Raw genomic sequence first — 20,405 nt, forward strand, 5'->3', positions numbered from 1 at the left:
TTGCATCATAAAATATTATGTATTTGCTTATGTAGCTATTTAAACTTAAGATTAAATGTTTTGTTGATTGTTGCCTTTGTTCTTTAGTTGATGGGATGTGGTAGCGCCCAGTGCCGGCGGCCTCTGCTATGGGCGCTCTGTCCATTGTTGTGTTGCTGCGTCAATGCAGCTTTCAAGTGGTTGGGAGGAGGGAAGACACATGCGGGAAGCAGGACAGACAGAGAAGGTGCAGCTGTGCCTTTAGCTGCAGTAGTGGCAGTGATGTGTGACGGGGTACCATAACGACTGGTCTTACTTTGTTCCTAGATAGATGCACCGGATGCTGAGTCAGCAGCTGAGTCAAGATTTGAGACTCAGTTCTCTCCTGATGACGACAGTGTCTACTCTACCCAAGCCTCCGTTTTATCTCTCCAGGACAGTGCCTGTAGTGATGGCGTGAGCTACGGCCCCTCCCTTCCATCATCTCCTCCCAAGGTACAACAGAATATCGCTTCATTTTGGGGAAAAGTCTGTGTGTAACCTTTGGAGGTCAGCGTTTTTCAGAACTGTAGGAGTAGCATGTCTTAAGTCAGTGTTCTGCTGCTGTGAGGAGACGCCATGACCAAGAAAACAAGAAGACATCTAATTGTGAGCTTGCTTACCGTGTCAGAGGGTAAGTTCATTATGGCAGGAGCATGGCAGCAAGCAGGGAGTCAGAACGCTGGAGTGAGAGCTAAGAGCTTATATCTTATCCTCAAAACAAGACCCAGGTAGATATTGAGATGGACCTAGAGTGACCTTTGGAAACCTCAGAGTCCACCCCCAATGATACACCTCATCCAACAAGGCCACACCTTCTCATCCTTCTGGACAGTCCAGCAACTGGGGACCAATATACAGACTATGGGAGCCATTCTCATTCAGACTATCACGTAGCATATTAATGATGTCAGGTCTCTCCAGTCAGATACACGGCAGGCCAGAGTAGCCTCACTCTGTTGTTAATTGTTTAGATTAGTAGTGACTAGTTCTAATGTTTGCTAGACAGACTGATGGAAACAGAGTCAGATTTTTTTTTTAAGGTTTTCAAACTATATTTCTCAAATTAGGTTTTTAGTAGAATGTTTGGAAAAATTAGAATAATTTTGTCTTTTAGTATTTTTTTAAAAACTAACTTTGAAGCAAAAGGATATCATGAGTTTTTTATTGTAGTTTAACAATACTAGCTAATTTATGTTTAGTGTACTCATTAATGTAAAGTGATGTCAATGAATACTCTACATAGTTATGACAGTAGAAGGCAGGGTATGTTAATGTTGGTGGATGTGATTGAAGGGCACAGTCATTGCATGACACATCTGCTGTCCTTGTTCTAAATGAGCTATAATGTAAATGCTAATATTCTATTAATTTCCTTGGTGACATACCCTGTAATGTTCAAAAGTAATATTTTAACATTTGTGCAAACTAATAAGTACACACTGGCATGTTGGTATGTATTTTGATTTGGATTTTCTGATTCCTAGAGATTGTGTTTTTCTGTATTTTAGTCATTTTTTTTACTTATTTCTGCTTCTGTTTCAGTCATTTTTATTTTATATTGCTTGCTAGTTCTGTTGATTTGTTAGAATCTCCAAGAATTGACTTATAAATCTGTTATACATATATACATACATTATGAATATCTGTATTTTGGGTAGAAAAAACCTAAAATATGTGCATGTGGTACTTTCCATTTTCAGGGAACAAGTTCCTGCCAAGGAAACAAGGATATGAGGGGCTCTTCTCTCTCTGATCTATCTGTTGTATACAGGAGTGACTAAGAATAGAACAGGGCATCCTGGCAGACAGTTCATATGTGGACACAATTTCTTTTCTATGTTGGAATTATACAGTAAACGAACATGAAGATACAGACACTTGACAACATTTTTTCTTATAATGGCATAATGCTATGCCATTTTGTGTTATGTCTAAAGTGCACCTGTTCCCCTTGCCCATGCCACAGGGCACCCTGCTTGAATCGGTTTGCAAGGTACCAGCTTTAGTGAGCAGCCCCTCCTCGCCTGCACACTTGAGGTCCCTGGCTGCAACCTGTCTGGACTATGTTCCTTCTTGACTGGCCTCAGGCCTGGAAGCTTGTGTCATAGCCTGGTGGGATCTCCCAGTCCTTAGCAGTGCACATTGTGCTTTGCCAGAGGGACAGATTGCATTGTTTAATGTAGTAATTATTACTTAAAGGGACGACACAGTCTGCATACCCAGAAGCATACATCTTACAGGGCAAGCGCTGGCTATATGCAGCACAACATTGACTTGCTGAAGTCTGTTTGCCTTGTTTTTTTCCTAAGCAGTTTACTCTTTTGTTGAATCAAAGTTTGGCAAGCTGGCCTGACAACTGAAATATTTAAACTAAAAACCAACAAATAAAACCTTAATGAGGGTGTTTAAACCTCCTGTGGGCTTTCAGTTTCCTTAGTTAAATACTGCAGCTCTGGTGTTTTCTTGTGTTTTGCCTTTGTTTTTGTCTATGGATTTTAGAACCTAGAGTTATGCTAGGAAGAAATTATAAAACTGAAATAAATTATATGATCTCTCCTCCCTGTTTGCATTAAAATCATCATAATGGGTTTGTTAAGGAATTCAGAATTGACCTTAAAATGTAAGCTTACCTCAAGACTTTTCAATGACTAGAAAGAATCCATTAGCATCTATGGCTATTTAAGCATATGCAGCTATGTACAGTGTATGACCATGTCATACATATGAATCTTTAAGAAAAACAAAGATGCCCAAGTACAGATTTCTCAGAATGGTGAAGTAGAACGCTAGGCCCTTAGTGTTCCTTCCAGTTTTTTACTTACTATGTAGAGACTGTAAGCAGAACTCACGTCTGTGAGACAGCTCTTTACAGTTTGGTGGTGTAAGCCACTGGGACTTACAAAGCCTGACCTTCGAGCATGTGCTCGCTCTTGGGGAAGCCTTGAGCCTCAGAGCAGACTTTAGTGCAGCAGGCTAGCAGCCGTGAGCTGCTGCCTCTGTTCACAGAAGTCTCTGTTTTGGAGGGGGAGTGTGTATTCTATTTTAGCTTTATTCATTAATACATACAGATTTAAATTATCCACTTCTATGTCATATGAATTACAGGCAGTTTATTAAAATACTCATTTCATCTGAGCATGGTGGTCTCATCACTTGCAGGCCTTCTATTTTGGAGCAGGTCTTTCTATGTTACCATGGGTATACTGGAACTTGCTATGTAGACCAGGCCATTGCCCCACCCCCACCCCCAGTGTGCGGTGGGTTAAGGCCTGTGCCCCAGTGTCCAGCCAGGGGAGACTTCAGCAGGAGGAATTTGAGTTCTAGGCAAGGAAAGATTTACATAGTGAATTCCTGTCTCAAGAGACCCAGGAAATAAAAATAAATAAAAGGTGCATTTTAGTATTAACTAGCTGTAGCCATTGAACATTTTTTTTCTTTTTGTTGTTCTAGATTTTAATTTTGGGGGTTAATTTGAGAAAACTAATTTATTATTGCTTTAAAGACTTGACAAAACTCTGTAATAATTGTTTTCCAAAATTGAATGTTAGGTAATGTTTGTTTAAAGGCTCAACATAGTGTTTGAAGAAATCCTTGCTGTAAAATAGCGACCTAAGAAAACAATTGGTAAAGATTAATGGCTATGTGCTATGCCCCCTGCAGTCTCTTCTGTTACAAGCACATTCTCAGGCTGTCACCAGGGATGAAATTGTTGATGACTGACAGCTAGTTCTCCAGGAAATGTTGTGTGTTCTAGTACAGGGTGAAGTTGTGTTGGTTAAGATAAACTTTCCTGTTCACGTAACACAGCAAACACAATTAATGGATTCCATCCTAATAAAAAAGCAGCCCAGACATCCTGCAGTATTCTCTAGCGTTTGATCCTGCTGCGTGTATGGTTGCATGTGTTCTGGGTTGGCTTTAGAGAATGGCATGTGATTGAAAACTATCTGAAGTGCTTAAACCAACAGGTGGCAGAATAACTGGAAAGGATGAGGGGAGGAACTGATGGCTATTGTGAAGGAAAGACGTTGCCCTTAACATGCTAAGAACCATATGAAAATATTAGAGAAGAGTGTACCTTTATCTCAGAAAATGGGTGTGATGATATCTTGTTTCTGCTGTAGCAAGTAAAGATTGCCTGAAGATCGGAATGCAAAGCTAGCCACTCTAGTTAGCTATAGAGGCCAAGCAGTGGTGGCACATACCTTTAATCCCAACACTTGAGAGACAGAGGTAGAGGGATCTCTGTGAGTTCAAGGCGACCAGGTGCTACATGAAATTGATCCAGTCTAAAAGAGAAACAGAGTCAGGTGGTGGTGGCTCACAACTTTAATTCCAGTTATTGGGAGTCACAAACTTTTAATCCTAGCACTAGGGAGGTGGAGACAGGAAGGGATAAAGCTAGGCAGAGAGAGGACTATAAGGCAGAAAGAGACCGAAATTCCAGACATTCAGTCTGAGAATTCCTAGAGACGGGATCGTCCATTCGATGTGAAGATTCAGTAGAGGTAAGAACTAGTGGCTGGCTGCTCTGCTTCTCTGATTTTTCAGCATTAACCCCTATATCTGATTCTGAGTTTTTAGTTTTAAGACCAATTAGAATTCACGCAACAAATGGGTGAATGACAGTAAGTATGGTAGTTGGGACTGTAAAGTACAAAAGGAATTCTCTGTTACATTGCTGCTGCAGCTGTCAAAAGCTGCATTTGAGCAATCAATATTAACCATTATCCAGAAAAGTAGTGTGGTAATGAGCAACCTTCAGTCTTGCATTAAACTTATGAAATACAGCATTTCATTTATATTTGGTCTTTTAATTTCTCATCTCTCTCAATTATTCCTGAGAACAAGAATATATCAAGTATTAGTATGGATTTTTGAAAGACTTCATTTAAGATACCAAGAAGCATGGTAAATGGTTGGATTATTTTGAACATTGGGAAAGAGGAAAAAATGTTTTACTTTTAGGTTCTTATGATGTTTAAAGATAAAACAGGAGGCTATTCAGCACCTATAAGCTTCTGCAGTAGGCGTGTGTCATTTGCCTTGTTGATTAGCTATTCCCTTCCAGTGTCTCTGCCACTTTCCATGAATAATGCATGGACATTTTTGTCGTACAATTTCCAGTAAACCCCAGCTAACAAGGGTGGGTAGACTGCTTTTTTTCTGATGAAAAGCAGTTTTGATTATGTTTCTTTGAGGCATGAGTGAGATGATTTTCCAGTAATTATTGTAATTAATTTAGTAATTCTGAAACTTACCAATCCTTTGGTAAGTATTTTATTTATTTGTAAGAATAAAATAACTGAAATTGGATGCAGCAGCCAACAGTCCATCTAGATTGTGGGGTGTTGAAGCGGGTCTCTTCCTATTCTTTGTTCCTAAGGATACTAATGATGTTAAATACTTCTGTGAGACCGCTGTATCTATTCTCTGTGCTTGGAATATCTGATGATTTAGAAAAATGATACCTTAAATTGAAGACAGGAAGCACAATAGGCTGTTTCAAATAGTTACATTCATAACAAAAAGGAAGAGACCTACATCTGAAGTAGATTCTAGATGTCTAAAGTGTCAATTATTTGGAAAGTAGAAGAAAAATGCTAGAAGATGTCACCCTTCTTTTGTGTGGGATTGTGAGAAGTACATAAAGCTTGGAATTCCCCAAATGACAAATTTGGTTATGTGAGAAACTTTGTGATGATAAAATAGTATGTATGCAGACTTAGATTCTGGGAAACTGCTTTCAGCCCAGACTCCACATCCTGAAAAGAACAAGTGAGTGCAGCTGGCGAGAGGTGCAAGGAGGGTGTGGAGAGAGTGTTCGCCTGAGGTGCACAGCTTACCTGTGCTGGTCGTCAGGGGTATGCATGGGAAGATGCTGCCCGGGACACCTCTTCCAGATCTTATTTCCAAGCAGATACAGGATTTGTAAGAGTGGTGCATAGGCACCCAGTGTCTCCCTCTGGGAGAGAACACTGGGGTAGATGAGCAATGCCTCATCTCATCCAAGCTTGGTTGGCGATACAGCATTGTGTCACATAAACAACTGTGCTGGCAGACGTCTGTGGGGCATTTCCTAGTACGTCAAGCCTGTTTATAACTCTTCTCTTTCACCCTCAAAAGTCCTGGGCTAGGATCTATTATTTTCCCCCATTGTTTAAACTAACCTATTTCAGCCAGAGGAACAGAGTAGAAAATGATAAGTTTAAACTTTGCCAAAACTTAAACTAATTGTGAACCAGTGTCTGAACTGAGGCTTCGAGAGTTACAATCCACCATTGCCTGTCAGCAGTGTTTCGCTCATGAGGAAGGTGGAGTGGACTTTAAATACTGACATCAAGATATAAAGACAGTGGAGAAAAGTGTAAATACCACTTAATGATGGTTCTTTAGAAGTTAAGATATTAACTCCATGTGCAAGTACATATACATACTTACCGGAATATTTTGCAAATGCATAAAAAAACGAATGAGTCAATATCTGATTCCAGATATATATCCTGGCGACATAAATGGACAAAGGAGTCTCACGTACAAACTTCCTTAGTATTCTGTGTCCATAAGCAGTATACATAAACCTTTCATGTGTGAATATTCTTAAGACCTTTCTATGTTAAAAGTAATGAAGAGTGCTATGGATGTTGTTCCATGGCACGATACTTGCACAGTGTGTTCAAAGTCCTGGGTTTAAACCCTAGTATCGTAAGAAAGAAAACAAAAATGTTGATAAGAGAATCTAAGGGAAACATATACTTATTAACAGCAGTCTGTAAAGCAGATGCTTGCCCCAAGGGTGTAAATGCTAAAATATGTCTGTTGTGAAGAGACATGTGCATTCATATAGGTCTGGGGAATTTTAAACTTTCAAGGAATTTTAGAAAATTTCTAATATGTAGCTCTCAAGACTGGCTCTTTTATATATACAGGTTGCTAATGATAGAAAATAAGTAAATTAGAATGTAGGCTTTATAGCTCTCTGATTTAGTATTGCTTGTTTGGTCTTACAGAACATGCAGATTTTCCTGCAGTAATCTGAATTTCAAGGCTTTTTATTCTTCTTCATGAATACCCATAGTTACCTGTAAATTACTTGCTCTGGAGGGTCTTGGGATTCCAAATCCATGGCTGTCATACTTGCTACTCTCAATGTGTAGCCACTTCCAGCCTGTGTGATTTGGGAATATGACCTGTTTGCTTTTCTTTGTAGCTTTAACTTCGAATTGCATTGTTTGTAGCTAGAACTAAATATTGTATCTAAATTATCTTATGTTCAACCTATTCTACAAGTGTAACTCAGTAGAATATGAGATACAATATTTGCAAGAAATATAATGAAATACCTCTATGAAATTAAAAACCATGCAGGAAGCATGCTTAGTAAAGAAAAATGAGTGAGTGTTTTATTTTTTGCTAAATAATAATTCCCTAAAAATAATAAACTGATACAACTCTTAAGTCTCTGTTTTGATGAGTGGCTTTGTCTGTTCATTATCAGGATGTGACTGGCAGTTCTGAGCTGGTCCTTGGTGTTGCTTTGTCCCTGGAAGAACTCTACACGCAGAACCTCCTGCAGAGACAGCAGGCTGCCTCTCCTCCCACAGACATGAACGTGGCAGCTACTTCTGGCTTCACCCTCAGTGACTACACACCTGCGAATGCTGTTGAACAAAACTATGAATGTGCAAACACAGTGGAATGGGCTCCCTCACAGTTACCAAGTGGCCTGTGCACCACAGAGCTTGCCCCTGCACCGCCTGCTGTAGCCCAAAAGGTACCATTCTGCAGCCAGCATGTGGTGCTGTGGCTAGGTAGATGATGGGGGAGGGGAGAGAGAAAAGTTGTATCTGAGCCTCTTCTAGTGTGGAATCAGTGCTCGTGTGACTCAGGTGACCTATGAACTTGATCAATTGTAGGTTCTTGCTAAAGCACTCATGGGGAACGTGTGTAATGTTGAAATGACCACTCCAAAGTCTAATTTTCTTTCCATGTGACTTTCTTTTGTCTTTCTTTTGGGGTTCCGAGTATTTACCTGAACAGAGATCTCTGGCTTCTAATGCTGAGTCTGTGACACTACAAAGTATGTCCCATGAAGCTTTTGAGAGGACGGTTACTATAGCCAAAGGCAGCTCCAGTCTGGGTAAGTTGCACTTCAGCCCGCAAGAGGACAGTGGATTTCAACATCATTTTATCTGCAGAGAGTGGATGCTAGAAATGCTCTTGCTTCTTTTTATGTGCTTATTCTTTTTTTTGAAATGAGAACAGGTTTGTTTATTTCATACTTTTTACACCCCTCATTTTCTTATTTCCAAGTATTCATAAGTCCCATTTACATTCAAGTAAAAGCTATATGAATTGTGTGTGTGTGTGTGTGTGTGTGTGTGTGTGTGTATGTGTGTGAAGTAGCAAATCAGAAAAGGAATTCTTAGAAAATGAGAAGTCAGCAATTGGAATTCTAAGTTCTTTGGAAAAGTAAATTATTACTTTCTTTGAATATTGCTAGTTACGCAAGAGTCAGATTGTATTTAATTTCTTTCATTCACTGATAGAAAGACTAACGACAGCCAGGTGTGCCACTTCCAAAATAAAAATGCAGGTTATTCATAGTCTCAATTTGTCCCAGAAGAATTCTGAATACAGAACCTGTGGTGGAGATAGCTCTCTGCCGCTGCTAACAGGCTTTGGCTGCTTCTTAGTCACAAATCCTTCTACATGGACCCAGACTTTCTGAGGAGCTGAATCCCTGGTGCGAGTAGGCAGAGCCTCTGGAACAGAGCAGCACACCTGTTCTACACCGAGAGAGGTGACCTCTCTGTTGTTTGGGACTGATGGAGGATCATCCATCAGAACCTCAAATGCCCAAATGTAGCCCATTTGTTAGCTCACATCGGAGACTGTCTTCCTACAGTGACCAACCAGCAAGCATCTTTACACAGCTATCCTAGGATTACGCCTTGTTTCTGATGGAACTTGAGTCTTGGAAGAGACATTCCCAGAACCAACCCTCCCTCCAGACTCTTCTAACTTTTGTTCTGTTTGGTGGTAGCTAGATACCTACCAATACTAGCTGATGGGAGAATTGTAGGATAGGCTGCGTTTTCCTGTACTTATTAATTGCATATAAAAAATGATAAAAAAGAAAAGGAAAAATGAAAAAAATTGCATATTAGTCATATGATTCTATTAATATTACTCATAAGATATATGTATTTTAAGTAGGATATATACAATTTATATCAAAAATGTATATGACATATCAATGTATACATCGATTACATTAAGTATCATATTACATATGCAGTAGTGCTTGTATATTAAATTCACTGATTGGCTTTGCCTCTGGGATCTTCCTCAACTTACTGATCTTAAGATAAGTTTTCCAGACATCTGCTCAGCTCCAACTGCTCAGCAGAGTTCTCGAGCCATGTGGCTCTGTGCTCACTTTGTAGGATGTTGGTAAGAGTTCTTAACAAGTTTTGTACCTCATATTTTGGGTTGTGACAAATGTAAGATTTCCTCATCATTGCAGAAGATTTGGATGCTGCTGTGTATTGTAGGTATCTGAGAAATGGTAATGGAATGCAGCATGGTGATGTTTACAGAAATGCAGAAGCGTTTGTATTGTCAAACAGCTCATGATAGAGGAACCTCATTTAGAAAGCACCATGGAAATGTATTTACTCCACCACCAAACAGTTGCTGTTCTCTTATCTCAGGCTCACTGCACAGACACCACAGTGTAGCTCCTCCCCTCCACACTCAGAGGGGATGAATCTCTCCTGGTGCGAGCAGCACGGTGGATGTAATGCTTCACTGCCTTTATGTTTTTGCTCTAGTTAACAAGTGAGCCATACAGTACTTAAACTTTTGAAACTATTTTGCATGACTTGATGTCTTGAAATCGCAAGTGGCGTACAACAGAGATGCCCTTCTCTTTTAGACTAGGTGCTGTTCCACTGTAAGTAAACACTGCATTTTTATTTCTTACTCATCTGCAGTATCTGCACTTGAAGTGCTTTCATGTTAGCTTTTAAGTTTTGGTGGGAAAATGCTACGAGTTAATTAAGATCTTGTTAAAAAAGACAGTAATGGCTAAAAGTATCCTTTATCATATGTGGAAATTCTTCTAAACTTCAGTTCCAACTAAAATACAAAATATCCCTCCATTGTGAATACGAAAGTAATGTTATACAGGAAATCACAGCAAATACGTTACGGCTTGTGCCACAGTCTTAGAGCATGAGAGCCGTTCAGCTGTGCTGATATTTATTTATTAGAAGTTTTGCTTCATCTTCACTCTAAGAATTAGGCTACACACTGACTCCAGCTTTTATAAGTTTAGGCCCTGGTTATTTGATGTCTTGCTACTCAGTAATTTTCCTCTTACGTGTGTGTCCAAGGTGAGGTATGTGGGCCACGTTTGGCTCTGTGCAGCTAAGTACTAAAGCACAATTAATAAAAACTCAGAGACTGAAATTGGGGTTCAACCTGAAGACCCGAAAAGCAAAGCAACCAGCCACTGGCTGTAACCTCGACCTCAGTCTGAAATGGCCATCCTGCCTCCAGGAATCTCAGAATGAGACTGTGTTTGCAAGCTGTTCTCTCCTGATTCATAATCCTTTCTAGGGCTGGGATAAAAGGCGTGCACCGCTGGGATTAAAGGCATGCACTGCCCAGTTTCTGTGGCAAACTAGTGTGACTCCTGGGTTTATAGGGCTGTAAGGCTGACCAGTGAAGCTGTTTTACTCTCAGATCTTCAGACATGCTTTATTATTATTAAAATATAATTTTATTTTAATAATGTAAAATTATTAAAATATAATTGAAATTCTATGATTATAGTCCAAAACAAAATTGAAAAGTTATTTCAACATTGTGAGGTATTTTACTGCAACTTTTTAACTTGAAAGTTTAGTCTTGAGTATGAATTTTGTAAATGACATCATGTCAAGATGTTGAATATGCCTACTAGTGTTTCAGAATTAAAATTCAAAGCCTACCATGTTGAGAACATTTCTCTTAATATTTCATTCAACAGAAGATTTCAATGTTTAGATTTCTATAGTACTAACATAAAAATACCTTGAAAAGTTCAATTTTAAAATTTTATAAACATAAATATTAAAGTAATTCAGTATGTATACTTAAGATTTAATGTGGGAAGGTGTTTCTGTTATAACCTAAAGCAATGTAAAGCTGCGCTCTGAGCAGGCAAGTTTGTTCTGGTAGGTGTGCTGCCATCAGCTGCGCGGGTTCGTGGTCTGCTCTCTGCCCCTCTGAGGTTCGCAGCCTTTCTCTTCTGAAAGGTTCACTTCTTTCTCTAGTGACAATTAAAAGAAGTCATTAATAAATTACAGACTTCTGAAAAAGCTTTCCCTACCAATTTGTTTCAATTTTATGAGATATTTTTGTTGTAGTTTTTGTTATGGTTGTTTGGGACAGGGTCTCACGTCTCAGGCAGCACTAAAATTCGTATTATTGGAATTCCAGGCACGTGCCTCCATGTCAGAGGGTTAGTCTTTATCCTAACTAAGCTTAGAGATTGGAATATATGTGTGTGTGTGTGTGTGTGTGTGTGTGTGTGTGTGTGTGTCCACACCCACTGTAAGTTACGGTGGGTAACCAAGGGCAATGACGATATCCTGTCTTACTTTGGAGACCCACGGGATCTCCCTGACCATTAACTAGTAGGAATGTATCCCATGACTTGCACTTCACTTTTCTTTGTATCTTCTGAGCCCAGCATTGGCCACCGATGCAGGGCAATTCTTTCAAAACTTTATTTTGCGTTATATTTTGAAATTAGCTTTCTGACTAGTGAACTTCCCTGAGAACGTGCTCATATCTAATCTGTAGATGGGATTAATCCACACTGCCAGCTTTGTGGCTTTGGCTCCAGGAGAGCTTGTTGTATGACATTTGGGGTGTATATGTTTAGAAATGCATGTTCTCTTGATGGGTTGTGTGCTGATTATGAGGAAAACTTTATCTGTTCTGATTTGTTTTGTTTTAAAGTCTGTTTTGTCAGATATTGAAATAGTTAGACCTGCTTGTTTCTTTGTTATATTTGCTTGGAATAACTTTCCATCCTTTCATCCAAAAGTGATATAAATATTTAGAGGTGAGCTATGTTCTTGAAGGCTGTGTTTTGGTTTCAAATCTAATCCAATAGTCTGTGCTTTTACTGGGGGAATTGTGACTGTATTTGAGTTGTTGTCGAAAGATGTCTTTTTGTAACATTTTCTTTTATCTCTTTTTATTGACTATCCAGGTATTGTCTATTTATTCCTTTTGGCATCTTTGATGTATTTATTCTTCTCTTGAGATGCTAGTTTTTCTTCCAGCATCTCCTGGAGAGTTGAGTTAGTGGTCATAAATGCCTTTGTCTATTTTTATCGTGGAAAGTTTTTTATTTCTCTTTCAATTTTAATAGGTAGTTTTCCTGTTGGCAGTGGTGGTCATTCAGAGCTTGAAGTGCATATCTCCAGGTCTTTCTGGCTTTAAATGTTCCTGCCAAATGACCTGATTTATTCTGATATGCCTGCCTTTGTAAGTGACTTGATCATTCTCTCTTGCAATTTTCAATACTCTGTCTGTTTTTCGCATTTTAACTCTAAGATAGTGGGTTTCCCATATCCAGACATGTGGTACCGGGATATAAATATACAGGGAACATTTTCAAAATTACCTTAAAATATATTATTTGGTATTCATATTTAGATAGATAATGAAACTTATTTTATCATGAAAATAACCTAAAAATGATTTTTTTAGTTCTGTCAACATTTTTTTTTTAAAAAAACCTCATTATGGTGTACTTATACCTGTAACCTTAGCACTTGGGAGGCAGAGGCAGGTGAATTGCTGCAAGTTCAAGCTTAGCTTGGTCTACATTGCATGTTCCTGGTTAATCAGAGTTGTAGACTCAAACCCTGTCTTCACAAAACAAAGCAAAAACCACAAAATGTAGTGGCTCTTGCCTTCAAAACCAGCATGCTAATTCTAGCACTTGGTGGGGTGGTGAGGGCAAAGGCATTAGGAGCTCTCTGAAACCAGCTTATTCTATATAGTGAGTTCCAGGTCTGCCATAGCTATATAGTGAAACTTTGTCTTGAAACAACAAAAAAAGTCCTCAAGTAACAAGAAGAGAAAACAAGGAACAAGAAAAATACTTGATGCCTTTATCTCTCCCTGTCTTATTTATTCATATAGTCTTGTTTGAAAAAAAAGAAAATATTACCACTTTACCTTGTATTTGAAATATTTTAAATGTCAATGCAGAGGTTTTATGTTTGAATAAAGTGCAGATAAGCTGTTGAGGTAACAGGACTTCAAACAGCATATATAGAATGGCTGCCTGGAGAAAGTGATGCAGGAATATGAGAATGATTGTTAGAGCATACCGCAAGTAAAGTATTGGTTAAAGAGAAAAAAGGAAAGAGATTAATTGTATACATGAGAGAAGGCAGCTATGCTGTGACTGGAACTCCAGGGACAAGGCTCCGTGATAGAGAGAAAGGATACAAGGTTCAAGGACAGCAGGTCTTCTGTGTTCTCTGTCCTGTACCTGACAGAAACTGTTGAAGGGTTTCATGCAGCAGACGCATCAGATATGATTTGTCTCCTTTGAATTGTTTTTCTACCTTGAGTACAGTGCATTGGAATGGACAGTATCAGAAAGCAGATGGTTAGTCAAGGGGCTGCGAAATTATAAGCAAGAGATGGTGTTGGTTTGATCCAGGATTTATTTAGAAGTGTGGAAAAGCAAATAGATCCAAGGTGGTATTTAGAGATACAAATGGTAGGTCTTAGAGAGAGATGTCAGATAGTAACCAAAATAATTCCTGGAATGGGCTGATGGTTCAAGTGGTGAAACACTTACCAGTCAAGTGTGAGGCCTTGATTGAGATCATTAGAACCCACATTAAAAGCCAGATTGGGTAATACACAGTTGTAATCCAAGCTATGATGAGATGGGACACAGAAATGAGCTGGCTCCTGCAGCTTGCTAGCCAACTAGCCTACTCTACCTGGTGAAATTCCAGACCAATGAGGGACTTTGTCTCAATCAAAATATTGAAGTTCCTGAGGAACATCACCCGAGGTTGTCCTCTGACCTCCACACACACTTGTACACACTACACTCACATACACATACACACCACCGCCACCACCGCTACCATGACCAATGACCATGACCACCACCACCAGTACACACATCGGTATACATACAAAGAATGACTCCAGTGTTTCTTTTTGAACAATGGAGGATACTGTAATAGAATGCCAATGCCTTTTATCAAGAAGAGAAAACCTGTAGAAATAAGAGGAAGTGAAAAATTAAAAGTCATACAACATTATAATGACTTAAGATTAAATTTTTGTCTTGATATGAAATACATAGAATATGGGATGACAGTATCTAATGCCCAGATCAGGACCTGAATAGAGTTCAGAGACAAAAATGAAATAGACAAGAATTCCATTTCTCTTGGTTTGGGACAATAGACAACATTCAAACATAGGGTCAAGACTTTAGCCCAGGATGCAGGATGTTGGTAGTTCTGTTCTCTGTATTTTATATCTTAAGAAACCTGTATAAGATTTAGCAAATAGCCACTTTATAGATAGAGATGAATGGGTGAACTGGATATAAGATATCATTGCCATCTTAGGCTATCCATTTGCCTTTACTTAGAATGTTACATGTAAAAATGGTGAACTGCTGTTTGAACACGAGTCTGACATCATATGGTATCTTCTCTAAGAGAGCTTTATCTTGAAAGACAGACCACATCAAATGCACTAAATTGCATTCAGTTTTGTAGTGTAAATTGTTTTAATGTCTTCTGTATTAAACATGGAATATTTTATCTCTATGCAATCTCACTAACATCTTAAATCACTTGAGAATGTTTTATTGTGGGCCAGCAAGATGACTCAGCAGGTAAAAATGCCTGCCATGCAAGCTGTGTGCCCTAAGTTCACTCCCCAGAATGATGGCAGAAAAAGAGGAATGACCAAAAGTTCTCTTCTGGTGTCCACATGTGCACCACGGCACACACACACAAATCACACCAGCACAACTATGACTGAGGAAATAAATTTCAAAGATCTTTTTAGACAACCTTTTTAGTGGCTAAGAACCTGACTCATTTTCTTTTATCTACAAGGCCGTAAGTGAATGCTAAATTGTGGTGAGTTTGGAGATCTGGTCTGTGGTCCTTGTCAGCGTTCCTTTCTCCCACAGGGATGACAGTGAGTGCTAACAAAGATGGCCTGGGGGTGATCGTGCGGAGCATTATTCATGGAGGTGCTATCAGTCGAGACGGCCGGATTGCTGTTGGTGACTGCATTTTGTCCATCAATGAAGAGTCAACCATCAGTTTAACCAACGCCCAGGCACGAGCCATGTTGAGAAGACATTCTCTGATTGGACCCGACATAAAGTAAGTGTCATCTGCACCCATTTGCCTTGGGAAAGTCATGGATTTCATCTCATTAATAAGAATATTTTTCTTATTAGTAAGTATATTTTTCTATTTGATGCACAGCATTGTCGTATTGATTTCATGTGAATCACTCAGTGCTTTATTTACGATTAGTTCCGATTCTGGTTCAGGAATAGGGAAGATTGTAACACTAGTGAATTTTGCTAACAGTGCAGTGTTAAGTCTGCTTTTGTTTTTCTGGTATTTCTGTAAGAATCCTAGCTGTGAGAGATAGCCTGTGCTTCATGCATCTCACAATCTCACAAACCTCCTGGGGAGCCACGACCCTCAGTATAAAGAAGCTCACACACTGAAGTACCCCAAATGAAATCCAGAACCAAATCAGTTCTCGAAGTGCCAGGCATGAAGAAGGCTAAAGAGCACAAGGCTGGTCAACCATGACTTTCTTTCCTGAGCTCCCTTGTGCCCATGGAGAATTACTGATCTGTGTGGTGACTTCTGCTTATAGAACCTGGAGCTTCTTTTGCCAGGAGGTGCTTGAATTTTCCTACAAGTCTATAATGTTCTGAAAACACATCTATCTGTCTGTCTGTCTGTCTGTATATATACACACAAACATATATATCTTATTAGATGTTCCTTGAGCCACCATAAAAGGCAGCTCAGGCTTTATTGCCATATCTCGCCGATGTGACTCTGTCTTCTAACATTCATCATTGAGTATTTGTGTTTATTGTGCAAGGAATCAAAGCATAAATCAGAGCTCGGGAAGGCTGCTTACCTTAAATTGGTAGTAGTTACTTGTGTGTTGGGGCACTTTCCTATAATATTTTCCCAATGGCATCCCATTGCAGAATATGCATCGTTAGAGCACATTGACCATGTAGTTTCTGCTCTGTGGTTCATAAGCATCCAGCACATCGCAGTGCAAGCAGCTGCTGCTGTCTTGCAGAGAAGGTTGTTACTGAGGCAGAACCTTCACTTGTGCATTCATATTGCGCACGCCCGTTTGACTTTACTGTACAGTAGAGCAGATCTGGAGATCAAGTGGCTGTTTTTTTTTTAAATTATCTTTTAGTAACAACAGTACAGGAGAACATCGTTTTAAAAGTCAGTCCTTGTGCGGCACAAAGGGGAAACTTTTCAGTCCATTCCCTTTTGCTTGTGGCCAGCCCTTTCTTTTGTCCAAAGGCGAATGATGTCGAGCACATGGGAATTGTTTGTTGCAGGCTATTTAGCGAACATGATTGGGTATGGTATGAAGTGCAGATGGCCTAATGATTGAGCATTCAGTTCTTTTTCAGCAATGCACATGTTGGGAGCTTGCAGCATCAGAATCCATACTTGTTACTGGAATTCCCCCTAAATCATTGTTGAAATTTCAGAAGTATCTCGAAGTATAGGTCCTGCATCTAGCTAATTGGAGAGAAGTTCTGAGTAGATTACAATTCAGAATGCATCCTCGCCCATTTCTTATGATTTGTATTGTGTCTTTGCTTTTCCTCTTCACTTGTGTATCCAGCCAGAAGCCCGCAATCCTCTGAACAGCTGCGTGCTTATAACTTTGAAAGATATCTAGAGGGCTAACTTCCTAAACATGGTATCACATCTCAGAAGTAAAAACACGCTGGCAGTTACATGTGTAATAGGAACAAGAAAAATGTGCCATCTTTGGGAATTAAATAGTTTCTTTTACACACACACACACACACACACACCACACACACACACACACACACACACACACACACACCACCAGTATTTCTTTCACACACATCGTAGTCAGTATTACATACACACACACACACACATATATTAGTTTGCCTTACAACCACACGCATACACACTAGTCATTCTTTCTTACACACGTGTTAGTCAGTCTTTCTCTGTTACACACACACGTCAGTCTTTTCACACAGATTTACTAGACAGTCTTTCTCTTATGCACATGCTAATTACTCTTACACACTTCCTTCTCATATTCATCTGCACCCACACACCAGCATGCCCATAAAATACACCATTCTTTTTAAAGGCCCATCGATGTTAATTCAGATGACAATAATGGACTTCTGAACAAACGGTAGAAACTCAGTTCATTCTTCCACAGTCCTTTTTCAGAAACACAAAACGTTATGTGAGTCGCTCTGAGCCGGACTGCTGAACAGTGTTCTCTGGGTTTTCTCTGAAGTGTTTTTGGAGCTATTTCTGTTGCTTCCATTTTGTGAAGCAGAGGTTTTGAGCTTCCCTGAGGAAAGGGAAGTCCAGTTGCTCCTTTATTCTCAATGGAATTGCCTCTGGCCAAATAAGCTTTGTAGTCATTGCTTGGCTCTAAGCTCTGTTCAATCAGTTCTTCTATATTGCTTATTAGGAGTGGTGGAAGCTGTAAAATAAATAAACAAACAAATAAATATTTTGGCTCAACTACACAACTGATTGGCCATAGGGAAAGGATTGCTGTTGAGACAATACATGCCCTCCCTTCTCTTGCTTTCAGGATAGAAAACTATGAAGTTTGTGTGCTTTCCGGCATGCCTAAGAGATAATTCGAGTTTCTGGAGTTCAAGAACAGCCAGTTAGTTCCAGGCCTCCTTGTTTCCGATGGAAAGCCAGATGTGAAGCCTCACAAGAATGCATTCTGTTTCTTTTCACTCTACCTTGCCAGGAGCTCTTCCACATTTCTGTAATAATAGCCAGGGTTTTGTGCTTAGCAGCAGCTGCTTATAACATCTGCCAGATAATTACTGAGCTGAATCAGAATTCACCTGCCTTAACCCAATGTGTGGGATGAATTCCTGATCAAGGAATAAAAGATTGATTGCAGTTACATTTTTCCATGCTTGTTAATAATCATGGCTATAGACACCAGGAAAGAGCAGATGCTTTTCTGGGGGAGGTGTGGATGAGAGGGAGGTGGAAAGGGGGAGAATATCCAGGAGCACCCACTTTTAACTACATATGTATGCGTCTCACATTCAGCACAAGACACTGACATTTGTTAACACCATTGTAAAAAGATGCCGCGGCGTATGCTTCACATTCTAGATTCTCCGCAGCACCTGCTGACGATCGAGCCCCCTTTATGTGTGAGTATTGGTGACTCAAAAAGCTCATTATGGCTGTGTGTTACAACTTGTCTGTGAAAACCATTTCGTGCTTTTACAACATCCCAGTGCAGGAATAGATCCAGATTAGATTCAGTGTGTACAGTTTGGCTTTCTCTCCATTTATAAGAATATAAATTCCAGCAGAGCTGTGCAGTTGCTACATTTTCTCATTACAGTGATGGTTGTGAACTTATTCAGAAATCCTTTTCGCCAGCCACGAAGCTTTCTGGCTCCTTTGTGAAACCGATCGTGTCTGAGTGTGCAGGCGTAGCCCCTGGATTAGGAGCTGTTATTACATGTCAGCATCTCTGAAAGGGAGGCTCTTTTCTTTCCCTCCATGGGCAGCCAAAGGTTAGGTTACACTAAAGGGTTTAACGCAGCTCCCAGATAATCTGCTTCCACGTGTGTCTGAGCTTGTCCTTCAGTTTGGCCATCTTCTGGCACATATGGAGGTTGTATGGCTTGTGTGATTGGCCATATGCTGGAACTGCTATGTATGTGTGCTGTTGCATCGTGGGATACCTGTTCTGGTAGCCTCTGTCATTGTCGGGCTGAGTGACCATGGCAACGGCTGCCTTTGTTCTTTCTCCTTGCTAACAAAATATCAAGCAAATATTTCTAAAACCCTTATTTATTACCCTTTGATAGAAGTAAATCAACAACTACAGATGGCAACTCATGAATGCTGCTTCGGGTTTCAAGCTGAGTAATAAACAGGCGATGCTTGTTATTAGTATTATTGCTTTCATGTCTTACTTTGCCCACATATTTTCTCTTGACTTTTACTTAGGAGTTTATGTATATAAGTTCTGTCGAATTTTAGGATCAATATAGGTTCTCTAAATTCCTGTTACCTCTAGATTTTACAATAATTTTTTTATATAAAATACAACAGGGTTTTCCTGATGCATAGTATGTTCTGTGATTTTGACTCATGGAATTTGAAGTGCAAACAGCAAATCTACTATTCAGTATTTTTTTTTGTAACACCTTAAAGAAGTGTCTTGTTGTTGTTTTGTTTTTTTTTTTAATAGATGAATAAATTAGTCTGGGCCAGTGAAAAGGCAATGATTTCATCCTGCCTTAGGAAATTTTCCTAGCTGGTGTTTTCTGCTCATAGTGTAGTCCTTGGGGTAGAAATGTCACAGGGAGATTCCCAGGGGACTTGACTGTTCTTTTGGTGGGCTGATGGTGGTGCAGCAAGCTGCGTTCTGAGAGACTCCTGCTTCACTGTCTGCGGTGGCATTTAGCCCATTTCTGCCACATAAAGGATGACATGCTTGTGGTTGAGGATTTGGAGGCTCTCACAGCGTTGTCGCACCGCAGAGCACCTCCAGCCCATGAGACTGCACTTCAGAAACGTGAAAGGGGGGATATCTTTATGGTATATCTTCCTAACTTCAAAGTAATGAACTGGTATAATTTTTATTTTTTTTTTTACAACATGAAATATAGTTCTTATATCTTTACTCTCCAGGGTCAGGATCTTTTGAACTCATCTTAATGGATGTATTATTTGTTTAGGAGATTTTGTAATTTCATATTGAACATGCTTTATACATGTGCTCTTTTTTCCTAGTCTCACAATCAGATCTTGTCCTACTGACATCAGATACAGTATTTATCTACATAGTGATTAATTTGAGGATCTTGACCGACTTACTTGCTGAGCTGGTCTTCGAGACTAGCAGTAAATGCGGACTTTGCTGTGTGGGTTTCTAAGGTCATGACTGTTTTCCGATCCACATGATGGATGCTCGGTGGCTACTTGTTGAATTTACCAGTTTGCTTTCAAGTGTAAACAGTTGGAGTTCTTTGAGAAAAA

The 20,405-nt window shown here is 39.6% G+C and overlaps 1 protein-coding gene across 13 annotated transcripts in view; it reads left to right on the forward strand.

Moving 5' to 3' along the window:
* Mpdz (multiple PDZ domain crumbs cell polarity complex component) overlaps positions 1-20,405 on the forward strand; it is a 153,903-nt gene that overhangs the window by 78,976 nt on the left and 54,522 nt on the right. For 8 of the 13 annotated variants that reach the window (XM_087904897.1, XM_087904898.1, XM_087904899.1 and 5 more), the window contains exons 19-22: positions 307-474; positions 7,520-7,794; positions 8,037-8,161; positions 15,272-15,470. In XM_087904897.1, the coding sequence (XP_087761023.1) occupies positions 307-474; positions 7,520-7,794; positions 8,037-8,161; positions 15,272-15,470 (767 nt within the window). Of the gene's footprint in view, positions 1-306; positions 475-7,519; positions 7,796-8,036; positions 8,162-15,271; positions 15,471-20,405 lie in introns of all 13 variants that reach the window. The other 5 variants (XM_085686169.2, XM_085686172.2, XM_085686179.2 and 2 more) reach the window with 2 other exon arrangements.

Source organism: Myodes glareolus, chromosome 3 (assembly GCF_982192425.1).
Source record: "Myodes glareolus chromosome 3, mMyoGla1.1, whole genome shotgun sequence".
Taxonomy (NCBI): Eukaryota; Metazoa; Chordata; class Mammalia; order Rodentia; family Cricetidae; genus Myodes; species Myodes glareolus.